At 40.5% G+C, this 12,343-nt stretch overlaps 1 protein-coding gene across 1 annotated transcript; it reads right to left on the bottom strand.

Annotated features, from left to right (window-relative positions):
* Positions 1 to 7,651: 7,651 nt before the first annotated feature.
* marcksa (myristoylated alanine-rich protein kinase C substrate a) lies at positions 7,652 to 11,055 on the bottom strand. Its single transcript, XM_029425916.1, has 2 exons — positions 10,660 to 11,055; positions 7,652 to 9,537 (listed from the first exon to the last, which is right to left on the bottom strand). The coding sequence occupies exons 1-2, from the start codon at positions 10,753 to 10,755 to the stop codon at positions 8,821 to 8,823; spliced, it is 813 nt and encodes a 270-aa protein (XP_029281776.1). The 5' UTR covers positions 10,756 to 11,055; the 3' UTR covers positions 7,652 to 8,820.
* Positions 11,056 to 12,343: the final 1,288 nt, after the last annotated feature.

The raw sequence follows: 12,343 nt of genomic DNA, 5'->3' as shown, positions 1-12,343 counted from the left end.
TCATATGTGAAGAGGGTGTACAGCAGGGGACACAGCCCTGGGGGGTCCCAGTGCTTACAGATCTAGTGCCTGATGTGCGGTTTCCAACTCTCACTGACTGGGGTCTGTCTGATAGGAAGTTCAGCACCCAGTTACAGAGAGCAGGTGTCAGTCCTAGAGTTTGTGTGGGATGACCGTGTTAAAGGCAGAACTGTAGTCAATAAAGAGCGGTCTGACATATGTGTCTCTGCCCTCTAAGTGTGTGAGGGTGGTGTGGATGACTGGGTTGATTGAGTAGTCAGTGGACCGGTTCTGACGATATACAAACTGCAGAAGGTCCAAGGTGTCTGGAATGTTCTTTTTGATGTGGATCATGACTATCCTCACATGTCTGAGTTGGTAAGTAGTGTGCAGCTTCTTGTACAGGGTTCTCACTAGGGCTGCAAGTAACAATCACTTTCATTATCCATCCTTTTGTTGGTTATTTCTAGAGCGATGTAACAAAAGACAGACCTCAAGACGACATCTTCAAATGCCGCATAACAGATAACATTTTGCATCAGCCACTGCATGCTGTGAATGAGAGGCAGAGTACACCCTTCAGAGTTCACCATCAGAGGGCTAAAACACACAGAGAAACTCCTTCAAACTCACATTCAGCTAAATTCACTTAAAGGTCACTTCAAATGTGTGAATTATTGCAGATTTTTTATATCTATAAACTAACTAATAAAATTGCTAACAGAAGTCCCTGAAATATGGAAGTATGTGACATCACGTTTATATTTCGAGGACAATAATAATGCGCATCAGTTGCAGCATGGACACACTGGTAGTTGTAGTTGGATGGAATGACACATCTTGTGCTACCTGACAGTGTTACGGGTCAGGAGACTTTGAATACAGTAAGCAGTGGTTGGATACAACGGATTCAAGCCAACATGAACATGTTCTGTGGCATCCCGTATTTGTGACAGCAAAAAACGTAATCACCAATTTGTCAGACCAGTTGAGACTGCGTAGCCTCCGGCCACTTGGTGCGCTGGTTCATTTGAAACTGTTTTTTTTTTTAATTTAAAATCCTGTTGGAAATGAATTCATTATAGATTGGTCATATTGATGATTGAGTATCAGTCATATATTTATTAAAAAGTAAACCAAACATGTGTCTCTGTTGTGCACAGCTGGTTGAGTGAAACTAAACCTACGGCAGACTGACATTGCAGTGAATGTGCTGGAGGACTTCACCATGCAAAGAAGTTTGAATCGGGATCCTGCTGCGTTAATGACATCGTGCTGGCCATGGAGCTGCTCATGTCAGTTTCACCAACATCTTGACAAATTTCTATTTCACATGATGTGTTCACAGTTTGTACAAATCCCAGCTGTTTGTGTTGTTCCTCTCTCCCAGCTACCACTAGAGGGTGCTGTTCATTGATGAAGACATCCACTGTGGGGAAGGCGCAGAGGAGGCCTTCTACTCCACAGACACCCCTGGAACTGGAGTTCACGTAAGAGACGTAAAGAAAGATGTTTCGTGTGGAGAGTAGGTGGGAATGAAATGGAAGAAATGAGGGGGAGTAATTGAATTAAAAACAGTTTTTATATGTTTTCTTGTTTGGCTGCAGCTAACTGTCCTCTGTCACACTGATTACATGTTAATTCAGATCATTTAGTGATGTATCTGTGACCCTGCTGCCCTTCTCTTAATTTAAGATATTGGAGCTGGAAAAGTCAACTATTACGCTGTCACCTTCTCCCTGTGTGATGGCATTGATGATGAGTCCTACCAGCAAATCTTCAAACCTGTGCGTATCACTCTTGACTTCTTTCTGATTCCGTCATCTATAGAAAAACCCAATTTTGCTCAGAAGATCATTTTAACCTTTATACCAGAAAAATATTTTTTAACCTGAATGACCTAGACTTTTATTTCACTGTATACAGATTAAACTATGTCAAGGTTGTGAGACTTAAAGCTACAAACAATTAATATAATTGTCTCCATGTCACACCTGAAACATCATTGAGTGTAGTGTATACAAGTACAAAAAGAGGATGGAAGGACAAATACAGCTGCGAGGCTTTTCCTCTCTGACTCGTCAACAACCTGTACCTCCAGTCCCCACTGCTACAGTCCATGGTTCAGTGTAGAATTACTGGTAGAGGCCATTAGACAACATTGTGTTGTCTTTGACACCCCTCAAATATACAGTTTGTTAAATCACCAACAGTATGTTTGAATATATATATTCTGTCAATTTGTGTGTTCAAATTGCACATTACAATTACTACTGTAGTTTCTATCTGCTAAGCTCTGTAGTCCCCAAATGTATGGGAGAGCAATAATTAACTGCCGTCGTAAAATGCTACGGAGACCAAACACATTTGTGTTCTGTGGCGTTAAACTGATTAAAAATGATTATTAATGTTTCATATCCAATTAACCACAAACAAATTCTATTAAGAGAAGCACAGGGCTGTGTAGATCTGATGTAATTGCCTCTTTTATGAAATGATATTAGTTCTTATTAGCAAAGGAAGGCATCAAAAGGAAATAATGGAACAGGAAATTAAAAAGTTTAAAGTCTGCAGCAACTTTCCTGCTTGACTTGGTTCCCTCCTCCACCTGTGGAGGATCTGGAGTTAGTGGTGAGCAAATGCTATATGACTTCACCTCTGTGACGGGACAGCCTGATTGCTACCTTTGCTTTCAGGGAGCCGAGTCAGCAGACTGTGTCCTCCACTGAGTGTGTGAAACATAGAGAGGGGATGTAATCACAGCCTGTCCAATGGGCCAACAGTTCTCTTAATAGAATTTTGGGACATTAACTGAACTCTACACTTCTTTCAATTCATACCCCACTCACTGAGCATCAGTGAATCATAGTAACAGGTGTGTTATCACTCAGTTTGCTTATTTTTCTTATAGATGTTTCTATTGCAGAGCTGCTGTACAATAACTACTTTGAGTACTTTGGGCCTGACTTTAACTCCAACATGACCAACCAGAACACACAGGAGTACATGGACAAGATCAAGTATGTGCAGTCCTTTTATTTGATATTATTTGTCTCTTAACAAAGCTGCAGTGGATTTTAAACATTGTATATACAATTATAATCTTCAATTTTAAAAATACAACTCTTCTTGCCAATTATGCTCTGAGATGGCCCATTATATTATTATTTTTCTGGTGTAGCAAGTAAGCTTTGTGAACGGTAGTTTGACAATAGATTATTGAGTTTAGGTCCAATTGCTAGTTTCTGGCATGTAGAATAGCAAAGAGGGCAGCAGTGAAGCAGTATTGACAGGTGCAGTTATTTAAAAGGCTCCAGAGTTGCCTGAGTACTTTTGCTTTGTATATGTGATGTTCAGCCAGCGATTGTTTGAGAACCTGCAGATGCTGCTGGAGTGCAGATGCAGGCCATCCTAGAAGATGCTGTCCACGAGGACACAGAGGATCCCGACAAACGCTTCTCTGATTTACAGTGAGGATGAGTTGATGTGTTTATATATGTGATATGTTCATGTTTATTTACTGTCATGTGTTAATGACAAATACTGATTTTTGCTGAATCATGACTTTCTTTACTGTTTACATAGCATTGCCAATGAGCGTTAAATAAACTATATTTCGGTTAGCATCACCCCATAACTCAGTTCAGTACAGATATACGGGGAGGGGAGATGTGGCCAATCACAAAGAGGGCCAAAGTCAAACAAGACCAGAAGGAAGAAGAGAAGAACACTGGTGGCTATTCTTAACTTGGAATTCTTCCACAATGATGAAATTGCTTGTGTTAGTTATTTTATTATAGTTATTTGTTAGTTATCAAAATGTTTATTTTCTTCTCCATCCCATCTTAGAGATAAAAGATGACGAGAAAACAAAAAGGACAGCAGTGACTCACGGTGGGGAAAAGGTGAGGACCCAAATGCAGAGCAGCAGACGAGAAGGTTAACAAAAATAGAGCTTTATAAAAAAAAAGTAAAAAAGTAAAACTGAAAACACAAACCGAGGAGGCACGAGGAGGCACGAGGAGGCACGAGGAGGCACGAGGAGGCACGAGGAGGCACGAGGAGGCACGAGGAGGCACGAGGAGGCACGAGGAGGCACGAGGAGGCACGAGGAGGCAAGGGCGTAACATGGATGACGGACTGACCAGGAACACTGGGACAGACAGGGTTATATACACACAGACACTAAACGAGGGAATGAGACACAGGTGGAGGAAAAAGTCAAAGATACAAGGGCAGGGTGAATGGACACAGGAGGATCAAATCAACAATCATAGGGAGAGGGAAAACACAGGAAGTAAAACAAGACATGACACAAGGGGAAGTGAACGTTTCAAATTAAAACAGGAAGTAAAAAATCAAGATCATGACAGTGATGAGAAGACTGAAAAAGGAGATAAGCCACAAAAAAAAGATTATTTCGTAATTCTGTATTTACTCACACACATATTGTGCTTGTGCCTGGAGCAGTGGGTGTGACCACAGCCCGTAGATATTCTGAAAGCGTGTTTGTAGTTAAAATCACAACTATAATTAGACAAATAGTTGTCTAAAGTGTATAAAAAAGAATGGCTTTTTGAAGATTATCTGCTTGAAAGTAGCATTTACAATTTTATTGACACATTTTAATTGTGACAATTAAGACACAGGGCACGGTAACACATGGCATCAACATTCCTCCCGTTCCCTTCCGATGGCAAAGAAAACTTTGCATTTACATTTTAATATTTTGTATTTCTCAATAAAAAAAAATCTTCTATTTTCTTGAATTGTGTATTAGTTGAGTTCCATTTGTGGAAATAATACAAGCATATTGTGTCCAGTTCTCCCACCCACCTTCTATTAGCAATAGAAACTGAAATGATTGTGACACATCACAGCAGTCAGTGGTTCACAACCTTTTTCCTTAAGGGACTTCTTTTCTATCATTAAGTAAACGGTTGACTATGACTAAGTTACATTTTTTATGGATATTTCATATGCATAACAAAAACAGTGCAGAACAACTGATAAACTGTACAATTAACCCAAATAGAAAACGCAATACCTGCAGGAAGTTTGTGTAAAACGAATTAATTCTAGTCAAATTATTTCCTTTGAATATTGAATATCAGAGATCAGTTTTTAATGTTTTGTTTTTTTTAACAATCATACATACTTAATAGTCTTATTTTTAAAAAGTGTTCCCTAACACTTGGCCATTGTCCTGTTAGCTCTTTGGGTTTTTAAACTGTGTGCTTTCTAATGCAGGACAAGGCTGTTCAGCAGAGGGAACGCTCTGTGAATCTTCACCGTGCCCTTATCCTGTGAGATTAAAACAAAAATTACATTTTAAATAATAATCCAAATTTAACAACAAAAATTACAATTTCATTAGTTTTCTCAACAGAAAGGAATAAAGTGCTGAGATACTGGTGAGTTCCGATGTCATCTAAAAGTATTGGCCCAAAGCTAAAGTACAAATGGTTGTAAGCATATACTGACTGGAGTTATGATTATGAAGGGTCCATGGAAAACGGTCCTCCCTGTTAGAGGTCCCTGCAGGGTCCCCGGCCCCAGAAGGTTTGAGAACCCCTATATTACAGGATGTATGGTACTTGCACTTTTGAGGTCTGTGTAATGATGATGTACAGCCACATGGGGGCAATCTAAGTGCCATTTATCGGTTAGAATGCTCCTCGCAGGCCTCAGTGAATAACAGGTCATGTCTTCTTCGTGAATTTAAGGCACGCCAAATCGAAACATATCTCTTAATTATTTGCAAATGTCCGTAAATCAGGAATGTGAAACTGTCCGTTTCTCCTGTGTGAGGGACAGCTGCATGCTAGGCTGCACTAACTGAGAGGTAAACCAATTAGTAAAAATATATCAACCTTTCATTTGAGCCACTAGCTTAATGTTTGTTTACAGAAAGCCAGAGGACGAACATCAGCCATGATCAGGTAAAATGATGTTTGAAGGATACTGGAAGAAAATTGTCTGCCATAAAATTATGCAATGTGAATTGAGGGACAGGGATATCTCAGCCCTTGTGCACCTATACATCTCTGCATGCAAGTGGATACATGCAGATCTCTGACTGTATGCAGAGATGTATGGGTGCACAAGTCTGAGGAATCTGATCACTGCGCAGCTTCTATCGTACTGAAATAAGATACTTCTGCTCTTTTTCAATCATCAGTCTATTGAGTTTCACCTTCTTCCAATGTAAATGTGTAAATGTCCAATAATCAGGATGGAAACCGATTGTAGTGTTATACAGTAGTATATATGGGATTATTTCATTTCCTCTTTTGAAAGCTGTTATCACTGACAATGACTCCTGGTTGCACTTGAGATGAGATGTGTAGACACACTACATGTGTATTTGCTTTTATTCACCACTACCTATTTACTTGAACTTCTTTTACTCACTGTACTTATTTAATTGTAGTTTTATGTTTACACTGCTGAACATATTTCATTGTTTGAAGCACAGTGGTAATAACGATCTATTCTATCACTTATTTACTTCAAGCAAAGCCTGTAAGAGGCACACATTGAAGTGTTCCTGTTTCAATGTGTTGTCAGGTCAGACTTCACCTTTGACAAACATTGTGTGTGCAGATGTGCACGTTCGGCCAAACACTGGATGCACTGTGTTTAGTCATTATACTGGAGACAGTTTTACTACCAGACTGTAAACTGCAGCATCTCTCTCACACACTGTTTCCAGTATTTCCATATTAACCACATTAGAACCATGACATCACATCTCATCCTGTTCTGGGGCAGTTTCATTGTACAGAAGACAACTGAGACCATCCCTTTAAACCAACTGGGGTTAAGTTCCTTAATATGATCTTTGTAACATTAACCTAAAACACAGCTTAGGTTGGTGTGTGGGGCACCAGCTTCAGCCGTCCACAGTGACAGAATATTTTTTCTTCAAAACAAAATCTCAGCACTAAATCACGACAGAGTTTTGACAACTCTGTGGGTGATATATGCAGTTCAAAGGGCCGTGTCTCTATCCATGAGGCCATTGTACTACATGAACACGCTTGCAATATAGCCAGTTTATCTTCAATATATGGCCAAAAGTATGTGGACACCCCTGCCCAAACACTTTTGTGAACTCTTTATCTCATTTGGGCACCTTAGATGTAATCAAGGGAAATCTTAATGCTGCAACATGCCCATTTTAGACACGGTGCCCCTTTCCTCCAGTTTCAACATGACAATGCCCCTGAACACAAAGCCAGGTTCTTAAAGAAATGTTTTTCCCAGTTTGGTGTGGGACAACTTGAATGGCCTTTGGGATGAACTGGAAGCAAATCCCTGCAGTCAGGGACCAATGTCTGGTGGAGAGCCTGAAGAGTGGAGGCTGTTTATAGCTGTAGATTAATGCTGCTGTAGAACAACTTGTAAGGCAATATTAGTGTAATGCTCTGGTGTCCACATACTTTTGGCTAAATAGTGTAGGTTACAATTATCCAAATGCTTTTATTTTCCTCATTGTCACATTTGAAAATAAATGTTCATGCCAATGGGTTTAGCACAGAGCTGCCGCAGTACAAATGAATTGCAGGATGTCAATAATTAACTTGAAGTCGAGTCACTCAAAATGACCCTCTACGGTGAGTAATACACAAATAACGACAGATGCAGCTCCAATTTTATTCACATTTATTTTTTGCTTTTAGTGTGCTCACAGAAAATTAGAACACCTTCAGCAGAGGAGTTTAATAGCAATTTTTTGTAAGCAAAGTTACATTCCATCTCTAAGTCAAACTGGTCAAAGCTTCTCCAGTATTTACAAAAGGAAACAAAGAGAGATAGAGAGACAAGATGCTACACAAACATTTGCATCTGATAGATTCCTTACATTTTGTGAAAGACCACTGAAAAAGCATTGCCTGCTGTAATCAAAAACATACCACAGTATATAAACAGTTAACCATTCCACTTATCACAGCTTGGTTTTGAGTTCAAAATTGTTTAAGAAGGTCTTCTGGGATGACTTTTTGTGTGTGTTGTTATCTTACAAAAATGAGCGGGTGGAAAAAGAGCTGCAAACTTCATGTGCTTCTTCTTGAGATCAAGATTTCATTTTGTACAATAATCACAGTTAAAAACACCCCGCCTATACATACTTACATTTGTATTAAGGTCATAAAACCAACAATAAACAATAAAGCCTATACAACTTGTATTTCTACTGAATCACTGACTGGTACAGCTAATGAGAAGTGAAAAGCTCCTATGACTTTATATGCCTTCCTAAAAATCTAAGTCTGGGATTTATTTTTGTCTTATTGTAAAAATGACTTAGTGTTGTAAACCGTATGGTATATATAGATGTTGGTCTCATAGTTTTTTAAACTACTCCTTTCATAATAGTCTGTGGCACATCCAGGTCCCCCTACCCTCCCTGAACTCACCCCCCCCTTCATTTACAACTCCACCCCAGTCTCCTTCATACCATGGGCATGTCCATACTATTTTGTTTACATTTTGTATAAAAATTTGAAAGAAAGAAAAACGTAATACTGATGAAAAAATATATGGCAGAGTGTGGATGTATTTAATCTGTTGTACATATTGAAGCCGCCCACCTCCCGAGCCCGTTGGAATGAAAGTAACAAAGGGCCGAGATGGGTTTTGTGTAAGGGGGAATGGAAACCAAAAATAAAAAAATAAAGAAAAACCTTAAAATATCCCTGGTTGTAGACAAGTTCTTCAAAGCCAGGACCTGGCATCACTCCAACATACAAACAGGGAAATGTTCTTTGATTATCTTCTTTTCTCTTCTTTTCAAATTTCTCCCTCTTTCCAAACTTATTCAGCAGCATCTGCTGCTGCAGCCGGAGCCTCTGCTGACGCTGCTTCCTGTGAAGCCGGGACGGCCTCCTCTGTTTTGGGCGCCTTCTCGGCCGGTTTCTCTTCTGCCTTTGGCTCCTCTGCCTTAGGCTCCACTGCGGGCGCGGGCGCGGCCTCCTTGGCCTCCTCAGCAGGTTTCTCTGCTGGTGTTGCTGCTGCCTCTGGCTTGCTCTCTGCCTCCTCCTTGGCTGGCTCTGCGGCAGGTGCAGCATCCCCCTCAGCAGGCTTGGCCTCCTCACTCACAGCCGCTGCTTCCTCTGAGCCCTCAGCCTTGGCCTCCTCTGTGGATGCTGCTGCTGCTGCAGCTGCCTCCTCCTCATTCTCTGCTCCCTCTTCTGTCTCCTTTTTGGTCTTCTTGAAAGAGAAGCCACTGAGCTTGAACGACTTCTTGAAGGAGAACCGCTTCTTCTTCTTCTTCGGGGTTTCGTTGCTGGTGGAAGGTGTGGCGCCGTCCTCTGTCTTTGCAGCTGCCTCTCCCTCAGCAGGAGCAGGAGATGCTGCCTCTACCTTCTCCCCATCTGCAGCTTCTTTCTCAGCAGGGGCAGCCTCTGCCTTATTGGCCTCCTCCTTGTGGCTCTCCTCGGCCGCCACGCTGCCATTGGCCTGCACCTCCTCTTTGCCGTTCTCGGCTGCTGTAGGAGAGGCTTCTCCGTTCACTTTAACATGGCCGTTTTCCTAAAGAGAGAAACAGTGTCTGTTAATGCCATGTAAAGAGCTGACATGGTTTCAAGAAGCAAGCTGGACAGTGCCACTGATGGACACCAGGGGCAGCAGACACCAACAAAGCAGCAATGACAAAAGCAGACTCTCCCTTCAGCCTGGACTCACTTTCTACTTTTGAGCTTTTACAGACTTTACATGGAAACAGTCAAGCGAAAATTCACAGTAATGCACCAGATTAGAAAATGTATCATGTTTTCTTATCTTTTCACTCTGTATGTGATTCATATTCTGAGTGAGAGTGAACACAGTGCCTCCGCTGGATCACAAGAGGTCGGTGCCGGCTCAAAGCAAAGCAGCTGCTCATTAAAACAGCAGATGCTCATTAGTCCAGCATATCCTGGAGAGCAGAGTTCGGATATATTCCCTAAAAATGTATAAAATCTAAACAAGGTACTAAATTTCATATTTTCTCAAATCCACACTTGAAAAAGGAGTCTCTCTCTCTCTCTCCCTCTCTCCCTCTCTCTCTCTCTCTCTCTCGCACCACTGGCTCTGAGCCCGTCTCCCCTCCTGTGTGATAGCAGACTGCCATCTCCACTTTCTAGTCGACCATCTGTAACAAAAGGAGTGGTGCTCGGAGCACACACACAGTCTTTGTTGCTGTCGTGCATCTTGTCTTATTCAGCAATTTTCATATTACGATCGAAAGGCGACTTCATTCAAAGCCAAAACCGTTCATTGTTATCCTGAAATTCGGAGTACATTTACACATCAACCATTCAACACATGGTTTCATTCAAATCCTACAATTCAGAGTGATTTAATCAACAAAAGATCCAACCAACTCCTCAGAAATAAGCGCTTATTTTGTCAAATGTCCTTTAAATATCCGCTCAATAAACCGTTTTCAATGAAAGACTGCAAATATCAAATAATCAACTGTTTCTCATGAACGATAGAAAGAATATACGATGAAAGATATAAAAACAAGTATTTCCATTTATTCCAAACCGGATCTCCATTCAATCTATCCACAATTACGCACGGATTGCGCCCTCAGAGCTCAGCCCCCTCCAGAACGACCAGATGCTCTCCTGATGGATGGCAAGAGCTGGATGATAAAATATAATTTACCTGTCCATTGGTCTTGGTGGGTGAAGCAGCAGCCTCTCCGGGCTTTTCGGCCACGGTTTCAGCCTTTCCAGCTGTCTTGGACAATTGCGCTCCCATGCTTTTCGCTCCAACAAAGAAACTCAACCGATCCAAAAAACGAACAAAGACCCTCAAGCCTCTTTGTTGAAACGCAAAGCTCTTCACTGCTTTCTCCCTCTCAACGCAAAGAAAAAGTTCAAAGCGAAAATGTAAGGTCCAGTTAGAGTGACGAGGGTTTTTCAAAATAGCAGGAAAAAGCTGACAGTTAAGGAGAAGTAATAAAATCCCAGATTGGTGGCCGTGTCGCTGTAGACAGGCTGCAAAATGGAGAAATTTCCCTTGTTGCTAATAAGATGCGGAGTCCAACGCCCAAGTGAAGAGATGAATGGGCACTCCTCGCGATGACGGCACCGCACTCATATTCAGCCAATCACAGCCACCGCTCAGAGCGTGGGCGGGGTTTGGGAAAGGGACTGAACAATAGATTGTAGCGATGCGTTCATTGTACGTTGGGATAATGTTTTTTTTTTTTTTAAAGGCAACGTTGAACTAAATCACTGGAATGAAGTCTTACCAACCACATGATCATTTGTTTAGCATTTAAATTGAGAATACTCGGCCATGATGATCAAGTCTGAAAGATTTTTAAAAACAACACATACGAATGTTTTCTTTTCCATTTTTTTGCACTAGTAAGTTATGTTATTATAGTTCACTCAGCCTACTACTTGTCTGGAACTATATTTCAAAGATAATAAGTTAACTTTTGCACACAGTATTTGGATCTTGTGCCCACTAGCTGAATCAATATTTAAACTTTTTTTCGGGACTTTGGGGGCTCTAAAATTAAAATAGAATAAATTTAAATCATTTTGTTTTTCATTATTAATATTTGATAAATAGTTTTGTATAGCTTTGTCATAGTTGATTTTTTTGGTTATATTTTCATACAAACTAAATGTATTAATATATGTGATGTAAGAAATACCTTAGCGTCAGATCAGACTTGAGAATAAAATAGATCCAAAATGTAGTGCATGGCCCTGTCAGACCCAGCATGTATCACATCATCAGAGCTGATGGCGAGCCAATAGACTACAACCATCTTAGCCTGAATATACAGTAAGTTGGACCTGGCCTGAACTGAGTCTTGGTCGGAGATCGTACTTAGAAATGTGAACCATGAAGATCTCTAGACTACATAACAATTTATATTTGACAATTAACAGTGATAATACGTCAACTTGTTGCTCACATGATCACATTTAGGGTAGGGAATACAAATGGCCTGTGTGATAAAATCATTCATCATAAATTCATCATAAATCAGCAGTATGTAATTTTGAAGTCATTCGGCCACTTACAGTGATACATACATACATACTTACATGATCTTTACACTTTGTCAAAACATGTTTATTTACAATGTTTGTACTGTGCCTTGAATGCAGCATTGAAGATGGTAGCATCAACTTGTGGCCACAAATGTTTTGCTTCACAAACCATATATTTCAATTAAATAGCTGTACTTTTCAGGATGTTTTAAATATATTCTAATGTTTTCTTGGTGTGGAATAGACTACACTTTATATTTACCAATCACCTGTGATAACGCTGTTCTAACCATTCACCTGGGCACCTTTCCAAGTATCACTTGCATTAAGAT

This window comes from Cottoperca gobio, chromosome 24 (assembly GCF_900634415.1).
Source record: "Cottoperca gobio chromosome 24, fCotGob3.1, whole genome shotgun sequence".
Lineage (NCBI taxonomy): Eukaryota > Metazoa > Chordata > Actinopteri > Perciformes > Bovichtidae > Cottoperca > Cottoperca gobio.
This window is presented reverse-complemented; position numbering and strand designations above follow the sequence as displayed.

What these genes read in the sequence shown, in the direction of transcription:
- marcksa (XM_029425916.1), bottom strand. Translation starts at nt 10,755, where the DNA reads ATGGGAGCGCAATTGTCCAAGACAGCTGGAAAGGCTGAAACCGTGGCC. An exon ending in CCACCAAGACCAATGGACAG is followed by an intron (nt 9,538 to 10,659) that starts GTAAATTATATT and finishes TTCTCTCTTTAG; the next exon opens with GAAAACGGCCATGTTAAAGT.